Source organism: Strix aluco, chromosome 12 (genome assembly GCF_031877795.1).
Source record: "Strix aluco isolate bStrAlu1 chromosome 12, bStrAlu1.hap1, whole genome shotgun sequence".
In the NCBI taxonomy this organism is placed as follows: domain Eukaryota; kingdom Metazoa; phylum Chordata; class Aves; order Strigiformes; family Strigidae; genus Strix; species Strix aluco.
This window is the reverse complement of record NC_133942.1, coordinates 9,074,081-9,092,499: the sequence shown is the minus strand read 5'-3', so window position 1 is coordinate 9,092,499 and position 18,419 is coordinate 9,074,081. Positions and strand designations below refer to the sequence as shown.

At 38.3% G+C, this 18,419-nt stretch overlaps 1 protein-coding gene across 2 annotated transcripts in view; it reads right to left on the bottom strand.

Annotated features, from left to right (window-relative positions):
• Window positions 1–6,156: 6,156 nt before the first annotated feature.
• Window positions 6,157–18,419, bottom strand: part of ANXA2 (annexin A2) — a 28,663-nt gene continuing 16,400 nt past the window's right edge. Inside the window, exons 1-10 of one of the 2 annotated variants that reach the window (XM_074837544.1) lie at window positions 18,051–18,143; window positions 15,629–15,742; window positions 12,555–12,645; window positions 11,122–11,201; window positions 10,783–10,842; window positions 10,050–10,143; window positions 9,261–9,356; window positions 8,242–8,300; window positions 7,451–7,573; window positions 6,157–6,540 (exon numbers count right to left, since the gene is read on the bottom strand). In XM_074837544.1, the coding sequence (XP_074693645.1) occupies window positions 6,481–6,540; window positions 7,451–7,573; window positions 8,242–8,300; window positions 9,261–9,356; window positions 10,050–10,143; window positions 10,783–10,842; window positions 11,122–11,201; window positions 12,555–12,645; window positions 15,629–15,742; window positions 18,051–18,128 (855 nt within the window). In that variant the 5' untranslated portion in view covers window positions 18,129–18,143 and the 3' untranslated portion in view covers window positions 6,157–6,480. Of the gene's footprint in view, window positions 6,541–7,450; window positions 7,574–8,241; window positions 8,301–9,260; window positions 9,357–10,049; window positions 10,144–10,782; window positions 10,843–11,121; window positions 11,202–12,554; window positions 12,646–15,628; window positions 15,743–18,050; window positions 18,144–18,419 lie in introns of those variants that run through there. The other variant, XM_074837543.1, reaches the window with a different exon arrangement.

The window sequence follows — 18,419 nt, the reverse complement described above, 5'->3', positions numbered from 1 at the left end:
CTTTCCCATCTCATGGATTTCATTTGATAAATTATGTACAACATTCCCTTCTTTCCTTTCTAATATTTAACCAGAGCAAATCAATCCATATATGTGAATTATCTGCTACTTACCCAACTTCATGTCCTTTTAAAACATATTTCTTAGGTACAGAACCAAGAGAGGCATCTCTGCATCTTATTCATCTAACGTCAAGGTGTTTTGTGAGCTATGACCTACACTAATCCAAAATATATGAAACACAATTCATTAAAACAAGAGAGAAAAGTAGATTGCAGCTTCCCTTCCTAGGTTCTGTGCTGCTGAGTCTGAGCTCGACTCATGCACACATAGTCAGCCTCTGAATATTTTGTCAGTTCATCAGTCACCTTACTGAAGTTCATTATTTTGAGCCTTTTGGCTCCTACCCAGTTCCAATTACTTGTTTTAAAACACTGCATTAGCATCATGACTGATTACAGATACAGCAGCTTATTTCTGAAATAACTGCACTTCTGATTTCTCTCTGCAATCCTGTCTTCTGTGTATAGCAAATGGTGGGGGGAAGAAATAACTGAGTAAGTCAAATCCCACCTTACTATTTTTTTTAATTTTCTTCTACATGACACACACACACCAATACAGCTCAGGTTTTAAACTGACAGGCCAACCTCATTCTCTCAAAGTAAAATAAACTAGCCCAAGACAGAAGAGGAGCAGAAAAAGGAGGAAAATTGTCCCATTTACCCACATCAAACATGTACCATGTGAGAACTGAATGTAATCAGAAAATAAAAAGCAGTTGCTTTAGTAAGACTTTCTTCATTAAAAAAAAAAAAAAAAAAGGCAAAAAACCAGTCTGCCACTGTCCCAGATGTAATTGTAATTTACATCAACCTCTTCTCACCTTGATTTACTCCAGAGATTTACTAAATAAAATCCTTTATATTAAAGGGTTTAAAAACAAACTATTAAAACCTTGAAACGTTGACTGCATTTGCAATACACAAATTTGCAATAGACCAGAAAAAATTCCTCCTGTAATTCTTCACTTCCAATAATAGCATTATGATGTAGTCACAGCCCAAAACCACTATCCAGTACAATCTGTTTTCTGCTTTCCTACTTACAGGACAATGAGGAAGGAAATTTGGAACTAAGAGTTCACAGTAAAACCTAAAACACACCTAAAGGGGTCCTAACATCATTTTTTTTTTGAATAGGGAGGAAAAAATAGAAGTCAGAAAGAATTTAGATCCCCTGTTATTAATGTATTTATTGTACAATGCCAACTGTTGCTTTACTGATGTATTTAAGTACATCATTGTTAAAAAGCTAACTACAGTACCATCTCAGAAACAAAATTTACGATATAATCATAGAAAGTCTACAAAGTAATACTTGTTTAATGCTTTTATTACAAAATATTTAAAAAAATATTTTCCCAAAATATTTACCCATCTTTAGTGCTTCCCAAATCTAAAAGATTTTTAGGAAGATTTTTTTGGTTGCATTTATTTTAAAATCAAATAATACTAAAGCTACTTTAAATAAACCCTCCTCTTTTATAGAACATAATTTCAAAACATTTAATAAATTCAACATAAGATGACCATTTTGGATCAGATAATTCATCCTGATTTCTACACATGTGATAAAATAGATTTAATTAGTATTCTCTGAATAGTAATAAAAGCAGATTTTCAGATAAGTTCTGTGTATGCTTAGAAATAGCCTCCACAAGTCTTAAAGATTGTTTTCACCTTACAGGTAAACCATTACCTGAAAATAAGTAGGTATAAACCACCCAGATAAGGATATTTAGCAGAGGAGAGAAGAATATTGGCCAAATTACTCAGTAGCCATTCAATCAGGAATTCACAAGCAATATGATCTGTTTCACAGTTAACATACCTGCCTATATTCCTTCCAATCAACCTTCTTAAATAGCAAGATATGATTTTTTTTCTATTAAGCATTAAAAAAGACCTTAAATAAGCTATGCCAAAAAAGTTCAATGAGTATCTTCTTAAGACACTAAAAATGTGTAAGCTGAACATAAACAGTCACCTCACATAACTGAACAAATTATTTCTGTGTTAAAATTTTAAAAACATTCCCTGTTGTGAACACACCGGAGTGAGAAAGAAAGTAAGGTTAATACACCTGAATAAATGGAAATATGTCCTTTAGAAAAGCTACTTTAATGGCACATGTATTTTATCAGTAGTAAAGATAGTGAAAATACAAAGAGTGTGCAATTACTAACAAATTCTGAAGTGCCAATATGAATGTAGCAAAAGATATGGTGATGTATTCAATTTTCTACAGAGAAAATAAGAATGAGTACCTGTTTTAAATCAGGAAGCAGCAGATAATTTCAAGATCAAAACCACTTCCTGTTAAAGAAAGGGCAAAAAATTCCTTTACAGTTACTGTCATTATTAATCCACTCTTTGAAAGGTTATTTATAGAAAAACCTTTCAGTTTTGAAAATTCATAACATGATTAGAATATAAGAAATCATTTGGGTTGCCTATGCCTAAAAGACAGCAATTATAAAATTTGGTTAAGTATTCCAGAGAATATACCCAATTTCTAGATAGAGAAAAAATACTGGAAGATGAAACTGAATTTTTGACATAAAGGCTTAGAGTCGGGGAATGTAAATGTTTGTAGAGAGCAGTGTTCATAATATATAGGGAGAAATATTAGGACTTTTTGTTTTGTTTTGTTTTGACTGCAGGAATATTTGAAGCTTTCTCTGAGCTCCCTCTCGTGAGCAGTTGCTGACAGTGCACCAAAACCATCACCACCAGCAGGACTCGAATAACGTGTCTTGTATTTCGTATTAAGTTACTTGTTTCTTAACGCATTATGCCTCGAAGGACCTTGCAAATAGAAATGTTTGGTTCCAAAGATATTATCCATATACCTTTCCCTAGAAGAAACAGGATATAAATAGAAAGACACCCCACCCCCCAACCAGAACCCAAAATCTGTTTCTCTGGTGCTTCTGAAGAGCTCACCACCCCTCACTGCAGTGAGACAAAATTACACTTCAGGAACAATCTTTATGAGAGTCATAATAGTGTTCACAGAGCAAGCATTATCCATTTTGGAAGTAAAATATGTACCTTTTTAATATTAATGAAAAATATTTTAAAAGCAAGTACTTAAAACTTCTATCTTGCAAACAACCTTTTCTTTTACCAGGATGAAAACGTTGGCTTAAGTTTTGACTGAACTACAATTTATTTTAATTAAATCATTCTAAACCTGTTTACTTGTAAAACATCTTGCATTACTCCTTATCAATGCTCTGCAATAATAAACTGCTTGTTTTTATAAGATGTTTAGATGCTGTGCAAATGGAGTTACAAATTGCAGAAATAAGGACTTTAGCACCAAGAAACTAGCACAGGCCTGACAGCTATCCCACATTTGCAAGCATTTAGGGACTTTATCTTACTATGAATTACTGTTTAGACTCTGATTTGGATGAATTCCTCTGAAATCTGAGGAAGTGAATTCTATATAAGGTACAGTAAAAGTCACCCTTATGCATACCAAGGAAATACCAATGAAACCACACCAAGGAAACCACCTACAGCCATGCTAGAAACATCACTTTCTTAGGTGTTTAAGTCGAACTTGCCTAAAGGTATGCTTCTTTAGCCCTATATTCCAGTGTCTGTGTTACACAGCAGGTCTCATAAGAGACTAGTACAAATCCAGTTAAATCCTACTACTGCTATTTGATGTGTAATTTGGGATAGTCAAAGAAACAGTACCCATGAAGCATAAAATATCAAAGCAAAACTTTTTGTTGTTGCATGTGTTATTGGAATGGGAACTCCAAAGACCAACCAATAAACTAAATCAAGATCTGACCTGAAAAAAGATTAAATTGGATCCTTTCTTCACACATTCTTGGGACAGCAAAGGTCTGGAGAGGCAAATTTCACTTTTTTTTCCCTCTTCCAAAGGTAAATAGAACTTAGAGTAGCAGTCTAAATTACACCAGCAGCAACTGACAGTTTGATTTTTTTTTTTAATCATGTTCAATTTGCAAAGTGGGGAATTACTAGTAAAGCGTTGCAACACTGCCAAGCACCATTCTTCAAAGTATTCCCGACTTGCAAAATCCCAGCGACTTGATTTTTGCAATACATCCATGGACAGGGACCTACCTTATATATTAGCGAGTCTGCAACCAAATGACAGTATCAACACCAGAGCTTGCAAATTTGTTCCTATCTGGAACATCAGTAAGCCAGTAACACAACAAAAGGTTGGTTTTTTTTTTAAAAAAAGACAATAAATCATCAATAATGCCAGCAAACAACTTTAATTACATTCTAGAGAGCTTCTAGATCTCACAGGAGACTAATTTGCTTTCTAGTCTACAGTCAGCAAAAATGGTCCTGGCCTTTGAAATCATGCCGCTTTATTTAACATTGCCTTCCTCCCAAAGAAAGACTGCCTGCAATATTGAACACCCTGTAGCAGTGAGGCAGAGCATGCTAGCCATCAAATTCTAGTTGTTCATTCCACTGACTGGAAAAATGCCTGCCGTTTGATTTCTTTTATAGAGCCACATTTGAGCAAGCAAAGTTTATAGAGATGACTTACCTAATTAGATTCAAAGAGTGATTTGCTGTCTCAGCAATAGTTTTTAAATGTACAAATCTAGACAGAGAGGCATTTTGTAAACAGGTGTGAATGACACTGCTCCATCAGGCATTAAATTGGAGCTGCTCCTGAAAAATAGTATCATTTCTGCATTTCAGTTACCAATATTTTATCAACTGCAGTGTTTTTACACCAAATATTCCTTGTGGTGTACTGACAATGATATTTCAGCAAGATCTCTCACCCTTTTAATAGCAGCATGAAACTGTGTGCTTCTCATGTCTTTTCTGAAAGGTTGATTTTAAAAGTCTCAAAATTACCTCTGAGGAGTATATCAGCCTTTGAAACAGGGCTACAAACCAGGTAATGCCTGAGGGGAAACAGCTGATACTTGCAGGCAGTTTTATATTTCCAAAGGAACAACAGCTGGGAAAGGAAGAAATTATTTTCTCTTATGACAATTATTTAATATTTATATTACAGTTGTACCCAAGGCCTCTGTGCTAGGCAGTGTCTGGATACACGTAAGCACCCCAAGAGCACTCAGGCTTGGCCCCTGCACCAAGATGGCTGCTCCCCTCAGCCTTGACACGTTAGCACCCAAATGCAACACTCACAGCTGGAGAGAAAGCTTTGCTCTTTACACCTTTTTCCTAACATTTGGATATGATTTTCGTACCGTAGAAGGAGCTAATGTTATAGCGAGACTAGAAAAGTGCATTCTTACCGGGTGAGCTTACTTCACCGCGGCTGCAACTGAAGGCAGAAATAGCTGTCACCACGCGCGGGAAACAGGAGCGCCGAGCGCACAGCACAGCTGCAGGGACTGCCCCCGTTAGCGGCCCTTCGCTGTGTGGTGGACGGCCCGCACTCCCCTCAGCCGGAGGCGAGCCCGCCAACCCCGGACGCGCAGAGGCCGACCGAAGCGGCGTGGCGCAGCCCCGCCGCCACACCTCAGGCAGCCGCCGAGGGCGGCCCGCCCTGCCTCTCGCCCTGGCCGCGCCTCTGGCCCTGGCCCCGACTGGCCAGGCAGGCCCCAAAGGTGGCCCCTGCCTCCGCACCCGGACCTGCTCTTAGGGGAGCAGGGAGGGCGGGAAGAAGAAAGGCGGGAAACTCCCTCCTCAGTAAAATAAGCGGCGCCCACTTCGTTCCTCCTCGCTTCCCGGCCCGGTCTGACACATCCACGCAGCCTGCCCTAGCGCCGGGCCTTATGAAGGAAACACTTGTGTTACAGGGTGTTTTAAACGTTTAAGAGGGATTCAAAAGCGTTTGCCCCTTGTACAGAGGCAGAGAAAGGTGGGGCTCTGGTTTTAGTGTCACTTATTTGGGGGGAAAAAATGGAGGGGAAAAAAAAAAGAATTGTTTCACTTGTGCTGAGAAATTGAATCATTAAACAGATGAAGGGCTTTGAGAGAGGACGGTAAGGTTTCAGCCACAAGTAGTGAACCCCAGGAGGAAAAAAACAACACAGAAAACACAGTGAAGGCTAATACATATCAATTATGCACAGTTTTCAAATTAAAGGTCTGAAAGAGACCCATCTTCTTAAAGTAAAACTTCAGTTTTATTTATGTTTTATTAGAAACATCGCACAGAGGCAGAGCCTTTCACAAGCACTTGTAAGCTCGTTTATCTTGGGAAGGTTAGTTTCTCTGGCTATACGCTGTTAGGACCTTTGGCAGAGCCAAGCAGAGCACTGCTGCTGAGAGAAGTGCACACACCACCTGAAAGCATACTACAACAGTGGTCTTGCAGATATAAAGGCAAGTCAAGGTTAGCTAGGCAAGTCAATTTTTTCTAGGATTACAGTAAAATGAAGAGCAAAAAAGGCATGTCTCTGGAATGGGGTTTCTTCCATCACAGTTTTCAGTCCTCTCCACCACACAGGTTCAGCAGCGCCCTCTGGTAATCCCCTTTTGTGTCTTGCTGTAACACAAGGGAAGAAAAATACAATAAGCATGTGAGAAAACAATCACAAAATATGGAAGTATGCACATTATATTCTAAAAACCTGTGGGACAGACTATGTTTTGCAGTTGAAGCTTTGTCAACCTGGAGGAGACTATCTAGACTGAGTTTTACTTATGTGTGAACTGAAATTATTTATCATTCTTGTAATACAAATGCAAGGCCAAGAGAGGAGAAAAACTTTGGTATGAAAAAGAATAACACAACAAAGGAAAGCTGAAGGACTCGATTCTGTCCCTTCTCACTGATCACTGCAAGAATCATACATCAAGTTCACTATTTTGAAAATTTGCTTATAATCTAAAATTCACATCTTCAGGAAAAGATTCTGGCTTAAGATTTTGACTCAACTTCATCTACACAAGGAATAGTGTATCACATGCTGTTGTGAGGGTGGGTAGAAGACTAGTTTTTGAACAGATGCACAAGCTCTTTACCTATGCCCCAAGTTAAATCAAACCTAGCACCTATAGCTCCCACACAATCACAGAAATGGACAAAAATCACTCTAGCTAAAAAGCCTTGGGCACTGAAATGAAAGGGAGCAGCAACTTAGATGCTCTATTTTCATTCAGCAACCAAAGAGCAATTTGTTTTTTCTTTTCTTTTGGTCTGAGGACAGGGACTTTTCCTTCATAACACATCAGCTGATTGCACAAAGCCTACATACACCATCAAGTGCCTGCCAGAAGTTGTATCCACTGTAGACTGTAAAGTTAAAGGTGGGTTTTTCAATAGTGCATGGATAATAACATCTTATTCTCACTACAGCCTCTAGAACACCTCCCATGAATTTTAATGGTACGATCAATCCAATGAAGACTGCTGTCAAGGTCCGTACAATTGATGTAAAAGCTGAAAAACTGACCTGGATGAAATAATAGAGAGATTTTCCATATTTCCTCTTGAATTCACTCTTAATTTTCAGCATGTCAACCTCGCAGCGGGAGACCATAATCCTGATCAGAACCTTGTCGCGGGTTCCCTTGCCCTACAAGCAGATACACATTTAGAACTGTAAAAGCTGAAACGCATAGAAGGCCACCGTACCGAATGGTAAGATGGCAAACTACAGGCAATGAGATGTAGCAATAAAAGACCCAAAGAATTAAGTCTTCTAACTAAGGTAATGATCCAGGAATTTAAGCATGAACATACCTTTCTCATCAGCAGTGTTTGACCAACTTCCAGGCACAAATCTAGCTACTTAGATTGTAAGCAAGCAGTTCTGGTTCACCAGGAAGTCTTCCTGGTATTGCCTAATGCCTGTCACCAGGTGTTTCTCTTTCATCCCATTTCTTGAGAAAACCTTTTGAGGCAAATTTAGTGTCTTATTTTGGCACTTCAATAAACAGCTTTTTCTGCTATCAGCTCTTGGTTACCTGCAAAACATGTGTCTAACTTTGCTAATTATAATCAACTGATCTAATACAGATCATTATTACAAGATCCTTCCCAATATTTCCTTATACCAGATGCATCTGAATAGATGGTCTAGGCTTGTAACTGCTAAAGAATGCTTTTGAACAATACTAAGTAATTTTTAATTTATTCACACTCCAGTCACACAACATATGAATAAAAGTGCCTAAGGAATCAAAATTGGATGAAACAATGGAAGAAAAAAAATGAGTAGAAAGAAAGAACAATCTTCCCTACCTTCATGGAATCATACAGTCTGTCTGCAAAATACAGCTGTTTGTTCTGAATGCACTGGACTGAAGAGAGAGATAAGAATAGTTAAACATCCTGCCCTTACATGGAATAGCAGAACACAGAACCTTGGAGCCATTTTTAAAGACATGACAAGTAATGAAAATAAGGTTTTCAGCAAAAGTTTCTCCAAAAGGGGACCCGGAGAAATTGTTTTTACCTGAGTTGTTATTTAAAAGTTGTTTGGCTAAGCTTGTGATTGAACCACAAAATGCTTTCAATCTGAGAAAGTATTTCCCTCCATTGCTAGTGTCATTTCAGAATGCTAGCCCTGCTCCACACACAACACAATTCTTTCTTCCACTTCTATAAGCAACCTCTTTTCTGAAAACACTCATTGCAGGCTAATCCATGAGAAGTCTCCCTTTCAAGGCTGAGCTTGTTTATTCTCCATTTGCATTACAGAGCTCTCCAGTTCACCCTTAGTCTGAAATAGATTTTCCTCTTAAAGAATCTCCCTCTTAAACTTGGTGACATCCTTGTCATCTTTATCTCATACCACAGTACCAGCCTCCCCATTTCAGAGAATTCAGTGCCAATTCAGCTCTTTTATTAGCCTGTAGGATCCTCCTCTGCCCATCACCTCCTCTCACACACACACTGTTCTCTCTCCAGCCTGTGTCTATATTGAATACTTAATGTGTTCAGCTATAGTTTGTTTGTTTTGTTTGTTTGGGGAACCAAACATTAAGCCTCTGTATCAAAGCAAAAGTGGAACTGACAACAGATCACAACACATACATTTTTATTTCATCTGGAAAGCAAGGTTTATATTTTGCAGAGGGCAAAAATAGGCTACTTCTCAATACACTAAAATACACTAGTATATCCAATAATGCTGGAACATCCAGTTTATTTCTCATCCAGCAACACAGAGAAAGCTGGGCCCTATCCTTATCATGATACACTGCAAGAGAACTGAAAAGATCCTATCTAAAGATAGTCTTTACTTCAGGGTAACTCACCAAGATTAAGGAAGGCATTCTCCAGATCTCCTTTAACCTCCTTCTTGATGCTCTCCAACATATCATATGGGCTATAGCTCTTGTACCTCTCAAACACTATCACAAGAAAGAAAACAGGTGAAATCAAAACTAGACCAAGAACTGGTAAAAGTAACCATGCAAATCAGAGACACATGATTTAAAAATATCTGTCCAAGTTCTGAGAACTTTATCTTAAGTAGAGCCTGAGTTTCTCAGCTGATAGTAAAGTTCCCATGAATACCTCCATAATCTGGTAAAATACTCTTAATCCTGTACTAGTATTTTTTGAAACAACAGTGATTTAAGCCCTGAAAAGGAAAGTCTTCAAATGGCTTTCCCATGTGCTTCTTACAGCAATATCAGAGCTGCTTTTGAGAGTCTTCCCTGTCAGATTTAAACACATGATACAGCTAAGCTACCCTAGGACAGAGGGAAAAGCTAAAGGACTTCTCAAGGTCTCCTGCAGCCATGTTTTCTAGATTCGTAACAGTTTTGTTCTCGGTGTACTTGACATATAATTGAGCCTTGTTACACCTCTATAAAAAAGAGCTCTACACATACTCAAACTGTGAGATTAACACATCCACAGAAATAACTATGTGTTTTGAAAAAAAATTAACAGCTCAGACATGAATTAAGATTTATGAGGTTTCCTATGTTTTATGAGTGTTTTTCACACTCATTTCAATCATATCTAGGACAAAATAGTTACCACGTCAGTATAATTTTCTCTTATGGAAAAAAATAAATCTGTCTCTTGAATAGTACCTTTCTGCAGGTGGGGGACACTTCTTTCAGTCATAATGTTGATCCACTTGGGGACATCAGTTCCCTTTCTCTTCACACCAGCATCATAGAGCTCCTGGGGTTAGAAGGAAAAGAGAAATCATGAAAATCAGGAGTTACACAAGAAGCCATTGCAAATGTTTTTTCCTTACTGGAAAAAAACCACTACTGGAACTGTGTCAGTGGGAGAACAAAAGGACACACGGTTGGGCAGACCACCAGGACAAGATCCATGGATCTAATCTGAAACTAAGACTAGTTACTTTGTATTTACTTCTATCTACAAGTTTTACTCTGTATTTAGCTCTGTTTACCTCAACAGAACTGCTCTTGACAGATACACATGTAATAAAAAAGCATTAGCAACCACTAAATTCCATGAGCTTCTCTCAGTCTTACACAACTACTTGGTTGCAACCGGTCTTTGCAATGTATATGTTTCCTTTTGTTAAAGGCTCTCTTTCTCAATATGCCTAAGGGAATACCAGAGAGGTACTAGTATAGGTACTAGGAGGTAAGCAGCCCATGAAAACTGATAACTGAAGGATTGCAAGTGGCAGATACCTTGACAGCATGCAAACATTACTGTGCAAGATAATCTGAAATATATACACCTACCTTCATAAATGCTTCTCACTCCCATAGTACTTGTACTTTCAATATCCCCAAAAGTTTGATCAATTTAAGACATTTAATGGTCATTACCAGCACTTACCCTAGCATCTTGATCAATTAGCTCATAATCAATCACAGAGGTATCTTCACACCTTTTGCCCTTCAAACAAGCACAGCAGTATTTAGAAGAGGTTTAATAGACAGTAAGCAGTTTGCTACATGCATATTCTTTTTGTCTTTGATTTTTTAATCTGAATTTGCTAAATGAGTAACAGTACGCTCCATCCCCATTATAAATATTTTTTTTTCCTGAAAAGACAATGAATACACAAGGAAATTTAAAAGTGAATCAGAAATCCAACTGTTTTACTGGCAGCCATCAGTCAGTTACCAAAGTGCAGCCACATTAGGAAAAGTGGAAAAATATGAACAGACTAACCTTGGCCAGGGCAACCATTAGCTTGCGGAAGTCACCAGATGTATCTGATATAATGTCCTTTTCCAGTTCTGTCTTGTACACTAGAAAACAAAAAATTATTTTCAAGTAAATGCTGTCCTACAAATACTCCTTTACAAGAAGGACAGCTGCTAATTACTCTGGTTTATGCACATAAACAAACAGCTACAACCAAAGTCACATGTGGAAGACAATGAAAACAAATGCATGCTTGCGTACAACAAAACCAACATTGCTACCAGCTAGTCATGAGAGTTCCCATGCAATCAAAGTCTGTCATGGAAAGATAACAGGGAAGCTTGAGACTATTAAAAGCAAGAGAATATTTTTTAAAGCTCAGTATCCTGTTAGATCATTCTTAGCTACCAATGAGTATTTGCTTGTTTGATAAACATAGCATTTAGGCCTTCTCCACTCGTGGATATATGACTGGACAACTGCAATTACAAGTTTAATGCAAAAGACAAAAGCTGTTATAATAAAGGAATGCTGTGCGTGATTCTGGTCTGGTGTCTAAACATTTTCACTGCTTTCCAAATGGTCGTACCCTGTATTGCTACAAAATCACATTCTCTCTTCTTTTCAAGAGCAACCTATTCTACAGCAGCATCTTCTTTGCTGATATGTATTATTTTTTTCAGTACCAGCCATTAAGACTACACTGGTTTTGCTTATCCTTTTTGACTTAGCCAGCACCTTACCAGAACTGCTTGATAACTATTAAGCATTAGCACACAACAATTTTCTACATTTCAGTCTATTTGTGATGAAGCTCAACTCTGCAGCTCAAGGAAACAAACAGGCACTGGACAGCTGCACTACTGAATTGTGGTAAACCCAACCAGAATGGCCAGTATAAAAATATAAGGAATATGAAAGAAAAGGTAATAGTTTTTGAGGATGGATCTTAGATCACTCATATCTACTTATAATCAGCTAAGAATTACAGCTTCAATCAGATAACATGCTTTAGAAAAGCTGAAAAACAGAATATATGCTTTTATAAAGTTTTATTTCACATCTTTTCTGGCAGGTCTACCAAATAAACTTACAAGTGTGCTTCGGTAGATTTCAGATTCACCTACTTATTACATAACTGATCCTACAATCCATAAATCTAACATCATTAATTCTGTCACTATGAACAGAATGCACCTAGCTTACAAAAAACCTCATTTAGACACAACTTATATAAGTAGTAAACGTTCTCCAATTTGTTTGCTACCAAGTAACAAGATGAAACACACACAAATATCCAGGACACCAGTACAAAATAGTATCTTACCTCCAACTGCTGGAGAAACAAGGCAGATATTGTGTAAGCAACTCTAACAATCAAATTTACACTGAGGGGAACTTATCCAAGTAACTTAATGCAAAAACATAGTACACTGAAACTTTCAAAGTAAACTTACTTTCCCTGTAGACTCTGTTAATTTCACTAAGCTCCTGATTTGTTCGTGAGCAGATGATTTCAATGAGCGTGTCTTCATCAGTTCCCAGACCCTGCAACACACAGATGATGCAGTTAGGTGCTAGAAATGAACAGGCATGTTTGAATGGTTTAGAAATATTTTACAGACATCTCCTTTCTCCCACTCTAACAGTTTCACAACAATTCAGGGATATTTTTTGCTAACTGCGCCTGAGAAACTGCAGATGGAACATTTTTAGTTGCCCAATACTACTCCAATAGCTTTGAGATCCTGCAGGTATTATCTCTGGGCAATGTGCATTTGCTGTGAGTGTACATAACACTCAGCGGCCTCCCCACCAGTGTAACTTATCATGGCCCATGTGTGATTGCTTTCTGTCCACTGAGAGCACAGGAAGAAAATTTGATTCTTAGCATGCAAATGGGCAGCAAGCAACTTGCTCCCCCGCTTTTCTTCCCCACCACCCTTTGTACCACTCCTCCACTATAAATGCAAAGCCAAGGATGACACCATCATTAGCCTCGGCCTTGTCTCCAAGTCAGCAAAGATTTAAGCATGTTCTGAATTTCTAGCTAACAAATAGCCCCTCTTGAATTGTCCATATTTTCCAAGTTTTGTCTGTATTTGTGCATTGTGAAGCACAATATTACTATTAGCTATAGTAAGAAATAAAGATGTATTTAGTATGACAAACTAAATACCCAGATTTTATTTATTTTTTTTTTAACAAGCTGAATTAATTGAGAGGTCTTACGTAATATTTCAAAGCCACTTTTGTGATCAAGGTCAATGAAGAATTAGTACATTGAACTAAGCTGCATTACTACTGTTTAAAAAGTAATACAGGTATTAGCATTATAAAAAAATTACAAACCACATCAAAATGTATCAGCTATCAATTAAACATTATAATAACTCAGATACTCCAAAATAATGTGGCTTGACCAATGTGCTCTAAACCTTGTTCAATTAATTTATATAGATAAACAGCCAAATTAAAAAAAAACCGCTAACAACACTGCAATATTCTTGCTCCTGGAGAAAAGACAGGTAACTCTGAAGCACAGGCTTAGAACAGAAAACTAACTTTAATGAGCTGAAGATGCTTTTCTCTTCAGTGATCACTAAGGATGTCTGGGTTACTAGCTGGTAAAGCCATCTGGCAGCAGATACCTCAGTATTTTGAAAAGAAACATTAAAAAAATAGACTCCACTGGTGAATTTTTCATTCTACTCTGGTTCTTACCTACCCATGAACCATGTTCATGCTAATCTCATTACCCTCATCTTCCAGCATCACCAGCAGACAGAAAAAATACTCTCATGCTTCCTCTTAGGATACTGTTTGTTAAGATCATCTGTAACAGAATGTCATTTTGTACGTGGCAAAAATGGGCATGATTTCCACAGCACTCCAAGAGGAGTCTGCTGGGTAACATCTTGGGAAAACTTCTCATGCTGCAGTCTTTCACATGTGGAAAATGGAAGTAATTATGTGGAGAACTATCCTCTTGGAAAAAGTGTCTCTATTGAAGGGGGGAGGGGGGGCGGGGGAAAGCACTAAACTGAAGCAATTTTATAAAAATGGCTCACAGCTAAGAGAATTAGGAAAGCTTTCCACAGAGTGGTTCTAATAGGTATCTGGGGAAGAAATGAAGGACAAAAAAATTTAAGGTGTTCTAAATGTTTTAAAGTATTTTGTAAGAACATGTACCAGAAAAATAATTAACTCCTCAGCGATAACTTTGCTTTACCCAACTTTGTTTCCCATGTCATAATTACTGTGCTCTATGTGTCAAGTCAAACTTAAGCTCAGGCAAATGTAGAACATTAGACTAGGTGCCTGGGAGTTGGAAATAGCTGACCTATGGAGAGAACAGAATATTCTACACTCGTGGCTACTCTGAGGTAACAGCTTGGTCTTTGAGCTGTAAATACAGCATAAATGCTATGTAAGTCTGTGGTCATCCTAAATATAACAATATCAGATATAAGACATTAAAGAAAAAAGACAAAAAAACCAAAACCAAATTAATCTGATTCACAGTAAATTATGGATAGCCTCTAATTAAACCAGAAGAGGGCAGCATCTGATTACCCAGAAAAGGAATTTGGCCCATAATTAAAGAGTTACCACCTCCATACAAGGTTGGTTTTTTGGGTTTGGGAGTTTGAGGTTTTTTTGGGGGCAGGGTGAAGGGGGTGGTTTTGTTTTCTTGTGTCGTTTTTAACTCCTTTTTCATAGTCTGGAGAAATTAATTAATTGGTTTTTTGTCTTGTTCCGAATTCCAACAGACATATTTTAATACTTGGTTTTTAATAATTTAAAAAAAAAAAAAAATCAACCTGATAAGAACATTCAGAATTTAAGTGATGATTATAAATACAAATTCTCAAAGCTTAGTTTGCTTAGAAAGGTGAATGCACTGGCACGAGCACCTCTCAGTCTTGTTTCAGTGGCCTGCAAAACAGATATTTCTAAACTAGCAATCTATTCCGTGCTTGCCTGTGATTGTAGGGGACTGAACACAGTGACTCACTGCTGTGCTGCTGCTCCAAAGACTGCTTTTGACACCCCATCCTTCTCATCGTGTTCCACACAGAGGCAGGTCTGGTACAGGTTGTTCTTTCAAGATCAGTGATATGACCCAGTAACTGGAAACTACTATTTAAGCCTATAAATGCTAGCAGAGGATTTAATGGCTCCAGCTAACAGCTGCTCTCTTAATGTTTTTTTGTACTATGAACCTGTATATTGTTTTTAAGAGCAGTCAGCAAAGCAGCAACCAGCCAGAGCAGCCTACCAGTTATTCCTGATCTGATAAAAATTATTTTTTTCCTTAAAGGGAGGATTTAATTAACAGTTTAAAAATCACATGGTTCCAGAATTTCTCTCATTTTGGACGCCTTGCAACTGGATACTTAAACTGAAGTACTAAAAAATTAATGATCAGTGGACATGTTTGAAAACTGTGGCCTTGGATGTGAAGTCCATTGTCACTCTTGAGACAGCGACATCAGACTAAGATACTTAAATTTCAAAGCTAATTTACCTTCATGGCAGCTTTCAATTCAGAGGCATCATACTGTGCTGGTGTCTTCAGCAAGCCCAAGATCACTGCCTCCAAATGACCTGACAGAGCAGACTTGAGTGCTGCAGAAAGTTCCTGTAAAAAAGGAGGGATGATGGAAGAAAAAAATTAAAGCTCACTTCTGATCTCCAGAGAATTTAGCCTGTAGTGCTTTAAGTCTCCAAGGCTGCAACAGTGTTTCTAACACAATTGACAAGGAAACAGAACATAAAGAGCTTTTCTTTTGTGAAAGCCTAAGAAAGAAATTAGGGCAAAGGAATTTTTTCTCATCCTTTGAAAATAAGAAGAAATCCACTGGTGGCTGACAGAGTGCTAGGAAGCATGGTGCAGACACATCTGAACAGCTCCGCTCCAGTCTTGAAGCACTGACACTTTGTGGAGCTAACAAGCACAGATGGATCCGAGTTTGACTCCCTGTGGTCAGCGCTTCTCCATCATACTCCCATAGTTTTCCCTGTAGCACTGTGTTATTTGTGTTTTTCCTATTACCCCAGCCCTTTACTAGCCGAGACATCGGAAAATTGACTGCACAGTTATTCCACTGTACAGCCCCAGTTCCCAAACAGCTAGCTGAAGAGAAAAAGTTGACCCTGAGCACAGAAAAATTATCCCTGTCTTCAAGGGAACTATCAGAAGAACATAGCCAAAGTCTCTATTGTTAATTGTCAGTCAATCCTAGAGAAAGAAACAGTCAAGTATGTTCACTTCACAGGATGCATGCAAAACTGTAGCAAATAAAGTCAGAGGCATGTCCTCTTTTAAAGGTTTCAGATGCAACTTGAATAATTTAATTATCAGTTTCACTGTAGTGTAGTTACAAAGTCAGAATCCCTGGGATCAAGTCTGGGGTTCACACAGATCGGTGTATTCCCTAAGCTGAAGTTAAGTCTGCAGCATTCAGAACAGAATTTCTGCATTTCAATTGCGGGTTTCTACACTAACAATTTGTGAGCTGGAGGGGTAGGGGAAATGGAGGTAGAACTGCAGAGAAGTTCGTACCAGAAGGATAAAGAGCCAAGGCACTTAGTTAATTTCCAGAGTCACCCCACCCATTTAATCCAGGCACTAATATATGCTAATACTGCATACACTTACTGCATGGATTGACCAAGACAGTGAATGGGGGTTTGGGGCATCTAGCTGCTTTTGTCTAAGAAACACTTCAGTACAATAACTCAATTTTGGATACGATGCTCCATCACTTATTTGCGTGAAAACAGGTTCTTCAGACATCAGCTGAAACAGCAAAGATACTGCACATCTCTAATAAGTTTTAGGACAATGCCATGAATTCCAATTAGCTGAGCGAAGTTTTTGCAATCTTTGCATTTTGGTGTGAAGGCTGAAGGAAATACAAATCACTACAGTAGGATTTACCAAAATAACTGCAATAAAGCACCTCAAACTGAACCAAGCACCTGCCCTCATATTAGTAGGCTTCTGGAGAAAAAAAAGTCTTCTCCCCCTGCCAGGAAAGCAGGGTCTCCACTCCGCTGTTCTTTGCCATGGCTAGGAGCACTCAAAGAGAGAAATGGGAAGCAGATAACTTCAGATATCATTAATTTATAAATAGCAAAGAAAAGGTTTTACTAAGTGTTCCAAATGAGCATCTGGATATTAACAGTTCATTTTGAAGTTAGAGATTATTGGTGGCAGTTAGGACTGACCAGACACATATGAAGACACACATGCAGAACCCCCAGTGTTCACTGGTAGATCCATTAACGCTGGTGATGGGGAAAGACTACACAGATCAAACGCCATTCCTCAAGATTACCAATAGTTTCCATTAGACACAGCTCAACTCAAAGGAATAGAGGTAGATCTGTGTGACTTTTTAAAATTATAACGATCTACTGAGAAACTCTGCAACACACAAAACAAGCAGCCTAGTACAACACAACCCATTGCCAAAGAAAACCATGAGATACTGTCCCTAGAAGATATACATACATGTCTTTTCATATCCCACTGCCTCCTCTCTTGCCATTCACTTGTTTATTTCACTGAGTGGTTTCTACTGCAAACTTCCATTGTTTCTACAGACTTTAATTCTTTGGCACTTGTTAAACTGGATACATTCAGTTTGCTCTTGGGTCGCAGTAAGGAAAAAAGGTGAGAAAGAAACAGATGAAAAAAGTTGCGGATTTTCTTGCCTGTGCATTTTTGTGGTCATGCAAAACATTTAACAAAGCTTTAAGTGACACGTTTCACTACAAGAGTCCACTTATATGCAGGAGTCTCCCAGTGCCCACAGAGCACGACCACCAGGGTGCAGACAGGTGCACACATGCATGCATCCAACTGGTGCGTGCTTCTGCATGTGCCTCTATCAGCCATGCATAAAAGTTGATGAATTTCCAAAATTTAACTCTAGATTTACATTTGGTTTCAGATGAGCATTCTGGGATGCTACTGGAGGACTACCATCTGGAGTCTGGCAAACCTGAAAGAGATACATTCATCATAATCCCAACTCTACACAAGTTTCCTCGTTTTCATAGGCATAAAACTTCAATTATGGTAAGACTGTCAAAACTTCAAAAGTCAAGAGAACAGCTCTTGCCTTCCAGATAGCAAGACTCATTATGCAGAATTCTGCACACGTTTTACAGATTTCTCTCCATCAACAGATCAGTACTTGAGGTATTTCTGACAGGGTAATATCTAGTGATAGTTCGACTCATTTGTTCTACATCTGCAGTGTTCGTAGAACAACTGACTGCAGTCTGTTCTCATTTAAGCTATCTCT